Below are 15,810 nucleotides of genomic sequence, written 5' to 3'. Positions count from 1 at the left end.
GAGTTGCAGGAATTTCCACTTACTTATGGTCATTGGCATTCATAAGTAACCCCCTCTGCCCCTGCCGTACCTGCCGTGGCCTTGGCCACCAACCTGTCTGGCTTTAACAGTTGTGAAATGAGACTTGAACTAGACACTATAAAAGTTGCAGATATCCAGGTAGAAATTTAGCCATACGATGTCAGAATTGCCAAATTTCCCTATTTGCACCTCTACAATGGGTTTTCCTATGACATTAACTCCATATGGACAAAAGCAAAGTGTAATGTTAGAAAACACACTAATTAGAATTAGTGTCCTGTTTGTAGTTTTACTGTGACAGAAAACACATAATATTGACGGATAAATGGAATTCTCAGGTACTCATGTTTGAATTTCAGGTGCGTTTAGTCATATTGACATGCTGGCACAACATAGAGACCTGTAGGCGTTTAAACAGCAGATGGATACAGTGATGTGTTGATTAATAGTGGGGATATGTTCTGAGAAAGGCATCATTAGGCAATTGCATTGTTGTGCAAATGCCATAGAGTGCACTTACACAATCCTAGGTGCTACAGCCTGCTGCACACTTAGGCTGTGTAGTGTAACCTGTTTCCTCTAGGCTGCAAACCTGCACAGCATGTGTACTGAATCCTGTGAGCTACTGTAACACAATGGTAAGAATTTGTGTATCAAAACATAGAAAAGGTAAAGACATGATACGATAATCTCATGGGACCACTCTCATATATGTGGTCTGTTGTTGACCAAAACTTCATTATGCAGCACATGACTTTATAGTTAAGGATATAAATGAGAACATAATGCTTCTTAAGAAGTTTACTGATAGTGATAGCCAACTTAGAATAGCCAATATGTTTTCGATGTTGTTTCCTGGCTCTGTGGAGCGGAGCAGTAGGAGAAGGGAGCCTGAGGTGATGGGGCTCAGCCTTCTCTCCTCTCTACCTCCATATATATATACTCATATATATATATACTTTTATATATATATGCACTCATATATATATATACTTTTATATATATATGCACTTATATCTATATATACTTTTATATATATACAATTTATATATATATATATATATACTTTTTTTTTTTTTTTTTTGAGACAGAGTCTCACTCTTTTGCCCGGGCTGGAGTGCAGTGGTGCGATCTCAGCTCACTGCAACCTCTACCTCCTGGGTTCAAGAGATTCTCCTGCCTCAGCCTCCTGGGTAGCTTGGACTACAGGCATATGCCACCATGCCTGGCAAATTTTTGTATTTTTAGTAGAGACAGCGTTTTGCCATATTGGCCAGACTGGTCTCAAACTGCTGAGGTCAAGCCATCCATCCACCTCGGCCTCCCAAAGTGCTGAGATTACAGGTGTGAACCACTGTGCCTGGCCCACTTTTATATATTTTACATGCTGGGGATCTGCAGATGGTTTCTTAAAAAGAGTATTAGGGGTGGGATTCCCTACTAAAAGAAAAATAAAGTTTAAAGTAGTGCCATAAATATGTCTTAATTCTCCCCCACACCGAGATGTAAGATATTATTATTATTTTTAGAGACGGGATCTCACTCTGTCACCCAGACTGGAGTGACTCCATCATAGCTCACTGTAACCTCAAACTCCTGGGTGATCTTCCTGCCTCAGCCTCCCGAATAGTTAGGACTACAGGCGTGTGCCACCATGCTTGGCTAGTTAAAAAAATTTTTTTTAGAGATAGTGTCTTGCTACATTACCCAGGCTCACCTTGAAATCCTGGACTCAAGCGATCCTCCCACCTCAGCCTCCCAAAGCGCTGGGATTACGGGTGGGAGCCACTGTGCCTGGCAGTTACTGTTTTCTTATTGATGTTCAAATGGTCTTGTCCTTGGCCCCAAGAAGTTCATTCACATTGGCTCCCAGATCCTTTTGTCATCAGCCACATAACAAAACCAGATGTGAGCCTAATATGAGAAATATTATTTATTTATTTTAAATAAATAATAGTTTATTTAGAGTAGTTATTTTTGAATACTTTGTACTTGAATACTGTGCTTGGCTATCCAAGTGTAACTTTAAATGGGTGAACTGTATGGTATGTGAATTATATCTCTGCAAAGTTGCTATAGAAAACATTATTCATTTAGTACACATTAATGCTAGAAAAATTGAAACCCCAGGCCAGGCGCAGTGGCTCGCGCCTGTAATTCCAGCACTTTGGGAGGCTGAATTGGGTGGATCGCCTGAGGTCGGGAGTTCAAGACCAGCCTGGCCAGCATGAGGAAACCCCGTCTCTACTAAAAATACAAAATTTAGCCGGGCGTGGTAGCAGGTGCCTGTAATCCCAGCTACTCAGGAAGCTGAGGCAGGAGAATCGCTTGAACCCAGGAGGTGAAGGTTGCAGTGAGCTGAGATCGTGCTATTACACTCCAGCCTGGGCAACAGAGCAAGACTCCATCTCAAAAAAAAAAAAAAAAAAGAAAGAAAAGAAAAATTTAAACCCCATGGTTACTTTTAAGGCTTTCATTTTTCTCTTAAATGAAAAGATACAGTAAGGCACAAAAGATTAATATTCTGTCTCCCACACATGTGATTTAGAGATTGACCACACCTTGCATTCCAGGGGCTGACTCAGCAGCCGGCTTTCAGCAGATTTCATCATTCCTTGGAGGGGAAGGAGATGCAGGGTGGCTTTGCCAAAGGCCAGTGGAAGGAGCTCAGGCTTGGCGGCATCTATTTTGCTTGTCTGGGCCTACTCCTTTGCATGGTATAACAAATGGCAAGTAAAAGTGAGGGATTGGTTTGTTGGTTAACTTTCTACTATCCCAAATTACTGGATTTTGAGTTATTTATTGGTTGATGTTGATCTTTGCAGGAAGAACTAGTGTTCTGTAATCTCTTCATGTGGATTTCATTTTGCAGATATTCAAAATATTCCCACTGGCAGGAACATCCAAGAGAGGCAGTACTACCCAGAAGTGAGATAGAAGTGATTTGAGGACTATTTATTTATATTTTGGATTGTGGGTGCCATTTTTTTCTCTGTTATTCTGCTTTCATCTTATTTATATCTTGCTTTGGATATACTTAAAGCGTTTTTACTTTTTGCCTCTAAAACATTGGCCGTTCGTTTCAAAGAACAAGTCTGTGTACAGTTCTCCAGAACCAGACCAGAGATTTGGAATTTTCTCCTTTAAATGTCTGTGGTTTGCATTTATTCACAAACAGAAACCCACACAGGTATGTATTTGGGTTTGCCTGTGGGTGCCTGCCCGCCTACACAGAGCCTTGATTGTCCAGCATGAGCCCAGAAAATACGGTCATGGTAGTCTCTTATGTCATTAATATCAATTTTCTCATTTTGCTGAGTCAGGTTTCAGATTATACCATCAGCCCATGGTTGGACACCATGGGGGCCCATTCAAGACCTGGAAGAACATTTGTTTCCTTGGCTTCAAAACCTCAAGAAATGAATAACACCAACCCCAAGGCTTTTGAGTTGTAAAGTAGTTCCTAAATCCTGTGTCCTGTTTAATCATCTTCTCCCATTCCATTCTAGGGAAAGACATTCCCGGTCAGGCATCTCTGGTGTTTGATGTTGCATTATTGGACCTCCATAACCCCAAGGACAGCATTTCCATTGAGAATAAGGTAGTACCTGAAAACTGTGAGCGGATAAGTCAAAGTGGGGACTTTCTCAGGTATCATTACAATGGCACGCTTCTGGATGGCACCCTCTTTGATTCCAGGTAAGGAAATGATTAAAGTCTTCAATTGCCAGAACATTGTATTAAACAAAGCCTGCCATTGGCTGGACCATGATTTAAATACTCTGTCAATGCTGATTTGTAGTTGGCATTTTCATCTCTAATACAGGTTTCTGTTTTCTGATACTTAGTTCTTTCCTCCCTTCCTTCCTTCCTTTCTTTCTTTTTTTTTTTTTTTGAGACAGGGTCTCATTCTGTTATCCAGTCTGGAGTGCAGTGCAGCTGCATGATCGTGGCTTTCTGCAGCCTTGAACTCCTGGACTCAAGCAATTCTCTCATCTCAGCCTCCTCAGTAGCTAGGACGATAGGCATGTGCCACCACGCTTGGCTAATGTTTTATTTTTTGTAGAGATGGGCTTAAGTTTCTTCATAGGCTCTTGTAACCATTTCTTTCTTGGGGGCTGTTTTAGATGGTTCTGCAGGAAGACAGGAGAGACTCACCCTCGACTCTCACCAACCCCCTATACTGTGCTTAGCTATCCAGTTATAAACCTCATTATGGGGCCCAAGATGAGGAGTGGCCAGAAGTGATGTCAAGGAGGTACAGTGGGCAGAGAATGGGCTTGATGCCAAGAGAGCTGGGCTCTAGCCCCTGTCTGTGGTGCACTAGCTGTATGACTTTGGATAGTGTTTGACTGCCTTGGACTTCATTTTTCCCTATTCCAGCACCTTTGTCAAGTAGATGGTTAGATTAAAGAGATAAGATATGTGTCACAGTGCTTTACAAATTTCAGAGGCTGATCAGCTGGACGGCACTGGTTGGATGCATTCAGCTCCCTTCTGGATGCTGGGTGCCCTAGAGGCTAATTACTGGCCTCTTTTGTTGTTCAAAGTTTTGTTTTGTTTATCAGGCAGGGCCTGCAATTGTAAAGATGGCTTGTGTTTGGCCTGTTTTGCTCATTCTAGTGGCACGTGTTGTTTGAAACTACTCCTTTAGCTTCCCGTAGAGCAAACAAGTAGTGACAGCAACCTCTCTGTCTCTGAGGTGATAGACTTCTAGTTAATGTAGTCATCCAAAACCATTACAGAAGATTTGTATGTGGCATTATTTCATTTGAATAATTCATTCTTGTTCCTAGGATCTCTTTTAAATTTGTCATTTAAATTTTTTGGAAAAGAGTAATAGTTACATAGCTCAAAACCAAAACAAAGTATGCATTAAGATATGTTGTAAATTAGCCAGGCATGGTGGCGGTGCCTGTAATCCCAGCTACTCAGGAGGCTGAGTCAAGAGAATGACTTGAACCCAGGAGGCGGAGGTTGCAGTGAGCTGAGATCACGACACTGCACTCCAGCCTGGGCAACAGAGCGAGACTCTGTCTCAAAAAAAAAAAAAAGAAAAGATATGTTGTATACCTGTTCCTGTCTGCCTAACCTCCCTCTCTCCCCTAACCCTTAGAGTTAACCATCTTTATTGGTTTCTATTTTTAATTTTTCCAATGTCTGGATTTCTTTTTTTTTTTTTTTGAGGCTGAGTCTCACTCTCGTCACCCAGGCTGCAGTGCAGTGGCACAATCTCGGCTCACTGCAACCTCCACCTCCCGGGTTCAAGTGATTCCCCTGCCTCAGCCTCCCAGGTAGCTGGGGTTACAGGCACACATCACCACGCCTGGCTAATTTTTGTATTTTTAGTAGAAACGGGGTTTCACCATATTGGCCAGGCTGGTCTCGAACTCCTGACCTCAGGTGATCCACCCAGCGCAGCCTCCCAAAGTGCTGGGATTATAGTCATGAGCCACTGTGCCCAGCCTAATGTGTGGATTTTTAGAAATGCAAATATAAGCAAACACAAATGTTATTTTCTCCTCTTTAAAGTATATGGCTTTCAGAATATAGTATTACTAGGGAACAAAGTGTTGTTCTCCTTGATTTTTGTTACTCTGGGATTTTTCCATACTAATACATAGAAATCCTTTATTTTTTACTTCTACATGGTGTCCCATTGGGTGAGTATATTGTATTTAGATAACCATTCCCCTATTGATGAACATTTGAGTTGTTTTTATCTTTTTCTGTTACCAAAAAAAAAAAATCATTTAGTGCATATGTGTATTATTCTTTGTTACATTCCAGTGTGGTTCTGTTCTTTATTCCCTGGAATTATATTTCCAATTGAAAGACCACTTTTCTGTGTACACCAGATTTCTGTTCATATAATGGAACCACAGTTTTCTTAGGTTTCAAGAGCTTTCCATTTTAGTATAGTGGGATCTAGCCCATTCTAACAGCTGCATATATTTCATTGTATAGATTTGCCTATATTTAGGTAATCAATCCTTGTTGTTTGTCCTGTATGTTTCCTGTATTTTGACATTTAAGGCTGCAGTAATTATTTTTGTAGGAAAATCTGAAAATATATGATTAATTGTTTCCCTGGGATACATCTCCAGAAGAATCTCTGGGTCAAAGGTTATGTGTTTTTTTTTTTTTTTTTTTGAGACGGAGTTTCGTTCTTCTTGCCCAGGCTGGAGTGCAATGGCGTGATCTCAACACACTGCAACCTACATCTCCTGGGTTCAAGCGATTCTCGTGTCTCAGCCTCCTGAGTAGCTGGGATTACAGGCATGAGCCACGACTCCCAGCTAATTTTGTATTTTTAGTAGAGATAGGGGTTTCATCATATTGGCCAGGCTGGTCTTGAACTCCTGACCTCAGGTGATCTGCCCGCCTCAGCCTCCCAAAGTGTTGGGATTATACGTGTGAGCCACCACGCCCTGCCTTTTTTTTTTTTTTTTTTTTGAGACAGTATCTTGCTTTGTCACCGAGGCTGGAGTGCAGTGATGTGACCTCGGCTCACTGCAACCTCCACCTGCTGGGTTCAAGTGATTCTCCTGCCTCAGCCTCCCAAGTAGCTAGGATTACAGGCGCCTGCCACCACACCAGGCTAATTTTTGTATTTTTGATAGAGACAGGGTTTTGCCATGTTGGCCAGGCTGGTCTCGAACTTCTGACCTCAAGTGATCTGCCCGCCTCAGCCTCCCAAAGTGCTGGCATTATAGGCATGAGCCACTGCGCCCAGTGGTTATGCATATTTTTATACCTTTTGATACGTACTACCAAGTTGCCCTCAAGGAAGATTTTACTCAGCATCACAGTTTAAGAGTATCCCAGGCTGGGCGCAGTGGCTCACGCCTGTAATCCCAGCACTTTGGGAGGCCGAGGCGGGCGGATCACAAGGTCAGGAGATCGAGACCATCCTGGCTAACGCGGTGAAACCCTGTCTCTACTAAAAATACAAAAATTAGCCGGGCGTGGTGGCGGGCTCCTGTAATCCCAGCTACTCGGGAGGCTGAGGCAGGAGAATGGCGTGAACCTGGGAGGCGGAGCTTGCAGTGAGCAGATATCGCGCCACTGCACTCCAGCCTGGGCGACAGAGCAAGACTCTGTCTCAAAAAAAAAAAAAAAAAAAAAAAAGTATCCCATTCCCTGCAAATTCAGTAACACTGGGTATCGTTTAAAAATAATCTTGGCTAATTTATAGGAGAAAAAAATGATACCTGTGGTTTTAATCTGAATTTTCTATTGCTATTGGGATTGAAATTCCTTTGGGTGTTTGAGGACCTTCTTTTGTGAACTACCTGTTCAGGTCCTTTGCCTATTTTTCTATTTTCTATTTTCTATTTTAGTTTTTATTTTTTTTATCTTTTTATTTTTTTGAGACAGAGTCTCGCTGTCACCCAGGCTGGAGTGCAGTGGCGCAATCTCGGCTCACTGCAGGCTCCGCCCCCCGGGGTTCACACCATTCTCCTGCCTCAGCCTCCCGAGTAGCTGGGACTACAGGCGCCCGCCACCACGCCCGGCTAATTTTTTTTGTATTTTTAGTAGAGATGGGGTTTCACTGTGTTAGCCAGGATGGTCTCGATCTCCTGACCTCGTGATCCGCCCGCCTCGGCCTCCCAAAGTGCTGGGATTACAGGCATGAGCCACCGCACCCGGCCGCCTATTTTTCTATTTAGGGCATTGGCATTTGTCTATTTCTTGTTGATTTGAAGAGCTCTACACATTAAAAATATTAATTATTTTATGGCTGCATATTATTAAAAACATTTTCCTCATTTTCCTCAATTTGTTTGTTTGTTAATTTTGGTTATGTTGATTTTTGGCCCATTTAACTGTAAACCTTTTATGTTGTTAGATACATTAGACTTCCTCATTATGGTTCCTGTCTTTGGTGACTTGTTACAAAGTCTGTCCTCTTCCTAGAGTATATAAATGTTTGCCTGTATTTCCCTCAAGCCTTTTAATGGTTTTTTTTTTTATTCTTTAAGATATTCTTTATTAGAATTTTTATTTTCAAAAGTGATATATTCTTTTTTTTTTTGAGACAGAGTCTCACTCTGTTGCCCAGGCTGGAGTGCAGTGATGTGATTGCAGCCCACTGCAACCTCCACCTCCCAGGTTCAAGCAATTCTTCTGCCTCAGCCTCCTGAGTAGCTAGGACTACAGGTGTGCACCATCACACCCGGCTAATTTTTTTGTATTTTTAGTAGAGATGAGGTTTCACCATGTCGGCCTGGCTGGTGTCAAACTCCTGGCCTCAAGTGATCCACTTGCTGGGCCTCTCAAAGTGCTGGGATTACAGGCATGAGCCACTGCGCTGGACCAGAGGTAATATGTCCTAATTGCATAATGGAAACAATGCAAAAATGTATAGCAAAAAATGTAAATTTTCTGTCAGCCCCTTCCATTCTCACTACCATGAGATAACCAGTGTTAACATTCCGCAGTTTCTCTCTATGCTCATAAATGCTTTCATATTTAAGTCTTTAATCCATCTGGAATTTATTGTGGTATCACTCTGACAGGAAGTAACTTTATTTTTTTCCGGGTGGTTAGCCAGTTTTTCCAACATCCGTCATGAATGACTCTATCATTTCCTGACCGCTCTAAAAGGTGATTTTTGTTATGAACTAAATTCTTATATGTACTTTTGAGTCTTTGTGTAGAATTTTTATCCTTTACCTTCTATCTGTTCCTAGGGCAGCATCACACCTTTAACTATGATTAACTAGTGTTAGCTTTTTAATTAGTATAGTAAAGGGCATTCTTTTTCTTTTTTAAAAAGTAACTTTTTCTACTAAGTGATGCATTGACGTGATTTAAAACCCTGGAAGTATGAAAAAGTATACAATGACAAATTTCCCTCCTATCCTTGTCCCACCTCCCTCTTCATAGGGAACCAGTTGTTATTAATTTCTTTTTCTTTTTTTTTTTTTTTTTTGGAGGCAGAGCCTCACTTCTTTGCCCAGGCTGGAGTGCAATGGTACGATCTCGGCTCACTGCAACCTCTCCCTCCCAGGTTCAAGCGATTCTCCTGCCCTCAGCCTCCCGAGTAGCTGGGATTACAGGCACATGCCACTAGGCCCGGCTGATTTTTTTAGTATTTTTAGTAGAAATAGGGTTTCACCATGTTGGGCCGGGCTGGTCATGAACTCCTGACCTCAAGTGATCACCCACCTTGGCCTCCCAAAGTGCTGGGATTACAGGTGTGACCCACTGCCCCTGGCCCAGTGTTATTAATTTCATAGGTGTTCCATACATATATAATGAAGTACATATATGTATATATTTCCCTCTTAATTTTTTACAAGAATGATAGCTTGCTATATACTGCACCTTAAAAACAGCATTCTTAATTATTTCTTTTTTCAGATGAATTTTAGCCTTACTTTACTGAGCTCCTCACCACCACCAGATACACACCCCTGGGATTTTGATTGGGATTGCTTTAAAATTTGTAAGTTAGTTTGGGCCAGCCGTGGTGGCTTAGGCCAGGCACGATGGCTCACACCTGTAATCCCAGCACTTTGGGAGGCCGAGGCAGGTGGATCACTTGAAGACAGGAGTTCAAGACCAGCCTGGCCAACATGGTGAAACCCTGTCTCTACCAAAAATACAAAAGTTAGCTGAGTGTGGTGGTGCATGCCTGTAATCCCAACTACTTGGGAGGCTGAGGCAGGAGAATCACTTGAACCCAGAAGACGGAGGTTGCAGTGAGCCGAGATCTTACCATTGCACTCCAGCCTCAGCGACAGAGTGACACTCTGTCTCAAAAAAAAGAAAAGATAAAAGAACTTATAAGTTAGTTTAGGGGAGGACTGATGACTTTGCTTTTCCATTGGGGAACAGGATGGTTTTCCATTTACTTGTCTTTAACTTTTAAAGTTATTCAGCATTCACTACAATTCAAGCCCACCCCGCCACTCCGTCTCTCCTTCTGAGGCTCTTTCCTGCCTCTCGGCTTGGCCCTTGCTGCCAGACCATTGCTCTTCCCTTAGGCAGATCCCACAGCCTTCGGTGTCTGCTGTCTCCCCTCTGCCATGGAATCTTTGCGACTATTCCAGTGGGCAGCAATCCCCGCTGTGGGTACCTGCCGTCTCTCTCACTACTTGGTGTCCCTTCGTTGGGAGCCCACCATGTAGGTATCCTTCTCTTCCCTGAATGCCTGGCAGTGGCTGCACATTGCTGGTGATCCCCAGGGTCCTGCAGGTGGGAACCTGGGGAGGGTGAGCCCTGCTCTGGCTGGAGGATGCTGGGACCCGGCACGGTCCTCCTCTTCCCTGCTTGTTCCCCTCCAGGCCGTCCTGGCCAGTGCACCAGGAGGAGGCTTGGAGCTGCTCAGCGTGGGGTGCTGTTCTCAGTGGGTGGGAAGGGGGACTCACAGCCTCCTCTGGGAGTTTATGTGGACAATCTCCTGCTTCCTGGGTGAGGAGAGACATCTGTTGTGATTCTTTCTTCGTGCCCCATGACTTTGTGGTCTCTGAGGGGTATTGAGAAGGGAGAACCCCCACAGCTCTGCCTGTGTATCAGCCTGGCCCCACTTGGGGGTCCTTCTTCTCCGGGGCATCATGCCCTGGCTGTGAGGTGAGGGAATGGCAGGACTGATTGGCTCTTTCAGGACAGGCTTTCTGCCTCATCGGCACCAGGTGGTGTGGGGAAGGGGTGCAGGTCACATGGTCCAGTTTGATAGTGGACTTGTGGCAAATGGAGTTTTATTATTTTATTCTGGAATCATTATGCTGTGGGGAATTGATTCCTCTTTTTACCAAACTCATGGTAATAGACTCACTCGGCAGTTTACACACAGGCTGGATCTCTCTGCTGAGTGGACTTGGGGCTCCTGCCAGGAGCACTTGGAAAACCCAAGTATTCACCAGGGTGGCGGGGTGAGCAGGGGTGATAGTGGGGGCCTTTTGTCGGGGTGTGGTGGAGACTGCGGAATTCATTACTCTCAGTGTGTATGCTGCTTTCCTGGCGATCGGAATCTTCATGTCAGGCTGGGTGCTGTGGCTCAGGCCTGTAATTCCACACTTTGGGAGGCCAGGGCAGGCAGATCGCTTGAGCCCAGGAGTTCGAGACCAACCTGGGCAACGTGTTGAAACCCCGTCTCTACTAAAAATACAAAAATGAGCCAGGCATGTTATTGCATGCTGTAGCCCCAATCACTTGAGGGGCTGAGGTGGGAGGATCACTTGAGCCCAGGAGGTTGAGGCTGCAGTGAGCTGAGACCAGACCACTTCACTCCAGTCTGGGAGACAGAGCAAGACCCTGTCTCAAAAAAAAAAAAAAAAAAAATTAAAAAGTAATTAACAAATAAAAACAGAATATTCATGTCCCACATATGCAGATATTTTCTCTTTAGATATTGGAGACATTGTCCTTGTGACACATTCGTAGTTTCTGATAAGGGCTACTTTTGATTCTGTTTTTTGTTTTCAAGACAGGGTCTCACTCTGTCACCCAGGCTGGAGTGCAGTGTTGTGATCTTGGCTCACTGCAACCTCAACCTCTCCGGCTCAAGCAGTCCTCTGACTTCAGCCTCCTGAGTAGCTGGGACTATAGGTGTGTGCCACCACATCCAGCTAAGTTTTGTAATTTTGTAGTGACAGAGTTTTGCCATGTTGCCCAGGCTGGTTGAGAGCTTGATTGTTTTCATTAACTTGACATGGTTATAGAGTGTACAGGCTGGGCATGGTGGCTCATGCCTGTCAACCTAGCACTTTGGGAGGCCAAGGCAGGAGGATCACTTGATCCAGGAGCTCAAGACCAGGCTGAGCAACATAGTGGGACCCCATCTCTACAAAAAAAAAAAAAAAAAAAAGTTGTATTAGCTAGGCATGGTAGCATGTGTTTGTAGTCCCAGCTACTTGGGAGGCTGAGGTGGGAGGATTGCTTGAGCCTGGGAGGTTGAGGCTGCAGTGAGCTGTCTATGATGGTGCCACTGCACACCAGCCTGGGTGACAGAGTGAGACCTTGCCTCAGAAAAAGAAAGTATAGTGTTCAATTTACATTAGCTCCATTTCTGTGTGGTGCTTCTCATAACCCACACTGCATTCATAACCTGACGAAACTGGAGGGCCACACGGCGTGTCTCTACAGGTGGCTGTTCACATGCTGTGTGGGGGTTCCTATTTACCCTTCCAGGGGAGCATGTTTCCTGGCTGTATTGTCAGGTACTGTGGTTTACGCTATTCCAGAGTCTGGAGGCCTCTGTGTGCCTTTGCATCTCTTTCCCAACTAATTTGCACAGCTGCTGTGGAGGCCCTCGTGAATGACCTCTTTCTTTCCTTTCTTCTTTTCTAGCTACTCTCGGAACCGCACGTTTGACACGTACATTGGGCAGGGCTACGTGATTCCTGGGATGGATGAAGGTCTACTTGGTGTTTGCATTGGAGAGAAGCGAAGGATTGTGGTCCCCCCTCACCTGGGGTATGGAGAGGAAGGAAGAGGTGAGCATCAGCATCACCTGCCTTCCTCACTAGCTGTGGCTGCTTCCACATTGCTTGGAACAGGGCTTCCTTTTTCTTTTTCTTCTTTTTTTTGAGATGGGGTCTCCCTCTGTCGCCCAGGCTGGGAAGTGTAGTGTGTGATCATCTTGTACTATGGCCTGGAACTCTTGGCCTCAAGCGATCCTCTTGCCTCAGGCTTCGGAGTAGCTGGCACTACAGGCACGCGCCACCACACCCTGCACAGAGCTTCTTGAGGGCCAAAATATTGAAGCTAAAGTCGAGCTCAAGACTGGAATGCCCAAATAGATTTAGTTTCTAGAGTTGTCCTGTTATTTCTCCTTGTTTCTCTGCCCATTTTCCTTTACGTTTTGAAAATGTTAAATTCTACACCAAAGTCAAAAGCACTTTACAGTGAATTCCGCTTTGTTTTGCCAGTTGTTAACATTTTGCTATATTTGATCTCTTTTTATATTTATTTATTTATTTTGGGCTGAACCATTTGAAAGTAAGTGCAAAAGCCCCTCTTTGGTTTCTGTTTTATATGTTATAAAATTCACCCACTTAAGTATACAATTTAATGACTTTTAGAACATTTAGTGGGTTATGCCACCATCACTATAATCCTGTTTTAGAACATTTTTGTCACCTTCATACCACGCTTCCTTTTAGAAGTTACACGAATCATACATGTTGACTTTAGAAAAAGAAAATACAGATAAGCAAAGAAATCCTGCCACCCAGAAATAAATATTTTTTTCCTTTTTTTCTTTTTTTTTTTTTTTTTGAGATAGTCTCATTCTGTCACCCAGGCTGGAGTACAGTGGCACAATCTTGGCTCACTGCAACCTCTGCCTCCTGGGTTCAGGTGAGTCTCATGCCTTAGCCTCCCAAGTAGCTGGGACTACAGGCATGTGCCACCACGCCTGGCTAATTTTTCTAAAAATCTTCAGTAGAGAGATAGGGTTTCACTGTGTTGGCCAGGCTAGTCTCAAACTCTTGGCCTCAAGTGATCTGCCCACCTTGGCTTCCCAAAGTGCTGGGATTATAGATGTGAGCGCCATGCCATGCCAGAAATAAATATTGTTAATCTTAATCTGGTAGGCAGAACATTCAGCCCCTCAAAGTATCTATGTTCTAATCCCCAGAACCTGTGAGTATGTTACCTTACTTTATTTATTTTGTTTTGAGACAAAGTCTTGTTCTGTTGCCCAGGCTGGAGTGCAGTGGTAAGATAAGCTCCTAACTCACTGCAGCCTCCAGCTTCTGTGTTAAAGTGATCCTCCTGCATCAGCCTCCTGAGTAGCTAGGACTACATGTGTGTGCTACCATGCACGGCTAATTCAAAAGCAATTTTTTTTTTTTTTGTAATGACAGACATGGTCTCGCTATGTTTCCCAGGCTTGTCTGGAACTCCTGAGCTCAAGCAATCCTCCCACCTTGGCCTTCTGAAGTTCTGGGATGACAGGTGTGAGTCACCATGCCTAGCCTCCTGTTACCTTATTAAAAGGGACTTTACAGATTTGATTAAGGATGTTGAGGTAGGAATAGTATCCTGGATTATCCAGGTGGCCTCAAAATACTTGCAACAGTCTTTGTAAAAGGGAGGCAGGCGGTCAGACCAGGGAAAAAGTGCTAAACTGCTGACTTAGAAGATACAGAAGGAGGACCCTGTCAGGGAATGAAGGTGGCCCCGAGAGGCTGGAAAAGGTAGGAAATACATTCCCCCCGGCAGCCTCCAAAAGGAACACACCACTAACAATATCTTGAATTTATGCTTCTGCCTTCCAGAATTAGGGGAATCCGTTTGCATTGTTTTAAGCCAACAAGTTTGTGGTATTTTGCTGCAGCAACCGTAGGAAACAAATGCAGCCATGAAGTGAACGTCCTTCTGTACCTTTGAGTGTATGTATAGGTTTAAAAAAAATGCCCACCTACACTAATCAATAAGGACAAAGATGGGATTGTCTATGCGTATTACTTTGTAATTTCTCTCTTCACCCAATTTGTGGTGAACAACAGATATGTTTTGAACAACTTTCTATGCTATGTATTTTAATGGCTGCTCCCTCGCTTAGGAATAGTTGATGCAGTATTTATTTTGTTTTCGTATTCTTTTGCTGACGGAGGCTGGCCTTGCTGGCTGTACATTTATTTTGTTAGTTCTGTTCTGTTTTTTTGTTAATACATCATATGGATCTTGAGAGTTTTCCCAGTAGTGTTCATCCCAGAGGATCCAAGAAATGTCAAGTTGGTTGGAAAGTAGGTTGTACCATGGAGAAATATTTTTTTCTCCCTGACTTAAATTTCTGATTGATTAAACCACAACAGATCACAGCTTGAGATCCATTTGACAGGCCTTTCTTCACACGTCCTGCTTGTCTCGTGTCTTGATGCTGTATTGCTTTTTATCGTGTAGATTTCTACTTCTAGTCAAATATAAACAGAAACAGATAAATACTTTCTGAATGTTCTTGTTTCATTATGGCCTGAGGACTAATCTTTCCTTTCTTTGAAAAGAATGCATTGATGGAAAACATTTGCTTAAATTACTTTTTTTCCTCTTGGCTTTCTATCAAGTATGAGACAGAGCTCTGTAAAGAATTATATAAGCCTCTGGGAAGCAGCCGAAGGCTCATAAATTTTCTGGGCAATGAGACTGCTTCATCCTGAATCACGTTGCTGTGGGAGGAGGGCACTCTGAGTGACCCTGAGGTATAAACCCCAAGTGCTCTTGAGTGGAGTCTGCCTCTGTCCTCTCCTGATCAGCACCCTTGGCCTCTTTGTGGGGGTTCCATAGGAGCTCATGCTGATGCCTGAGGGGTGACCCGAGAGGGGTAAGGATGCTGAAGCTGTCTACTTAGTGGCTTCTTCACTGCATACCACAGGGCCAGGCACATTGTGAATGTTTGGCAAATATTTGTGGAAGGAATGAATTGTGGGCTGTCCGTGTGCTCTCAGCCTCTATCAGCACTTCATTCTGTCACAGCCATTTTCCCCTGCAATATTGATGGAGGGGAAAGGGTTGGCCTCCTGGGAGAGGTTCTGGATCTTTCTGCCATCTGCTTTGTTCCATGGGTCAGCCCTGAAATTAGGGCACTTGGATGGGTTTGCAGCCTCAAAGCGGAGAATGGATTCTGCCTGCGAGGTTGTGTAAGCATCACTTCATCGATGGCCTACTGTTACTCAACTTCCAGATTGCCTTTTGAGCACCCTTTTAGGAAACAGAGGAAAGTTAATAAATTACATTTTACCCACTGTATGTCTGGGACTCCTTGCACATGAACTCATTCAAACCTGGAAATAGTCTTCTGAAGCATCATTACCCTCGTTGTTTAGAAAGATA

General features: G+C 43.8%; 1 protein-coding gene across 2 annotated transcripts in view; it reads left to right on the top strand.

Annotated features, from left to right (window-relative positions):
* Positions 1-15,810, top strand: part of FKBP9 (FKBP prolyl isomerase 9) — a 51,671-nt gene that overhangs the window by 19,401 nt on the left and 16,460 nt on the right. For both annotated transcript variants that reach the window (XM_030796332.1, XM_030796333.1), the window contains exons 5-6: positions 3,531-3,720; positions 12,322-12,467. In XM_030796332.1, the coding sequence (XP_030652192.1) occupies positions 3,531-3,720; positions 12,322-12,467 (336 nt within the window). The remainder of the gene's footprint in view (positions 1-3,530; positions 3,721-12,321; positions 12,468-15,810) is intronic.

The sequence above is a fragment of the Nomascus leucogenys genome, chromosome 17 (assembly GCF_006542625.1).
Source record: "Nomascus leucogenys isolate Asia chromosome 17, Asia_NLE_v1, whole genome shotgun sequence".
Classification (NCBI taxonomy): domain Eukaryota; kingdom Metazoa; phylum Chordata; class Mammalia; order Primates; family Hylobatidae; genus Nomascus; species Nomascus leucogenys.
The sequence above is the reverse complement of the archived record's forward strand: the minus strand, read 5'-3'. Positions and strand labels throughout refer to the sequence as shown.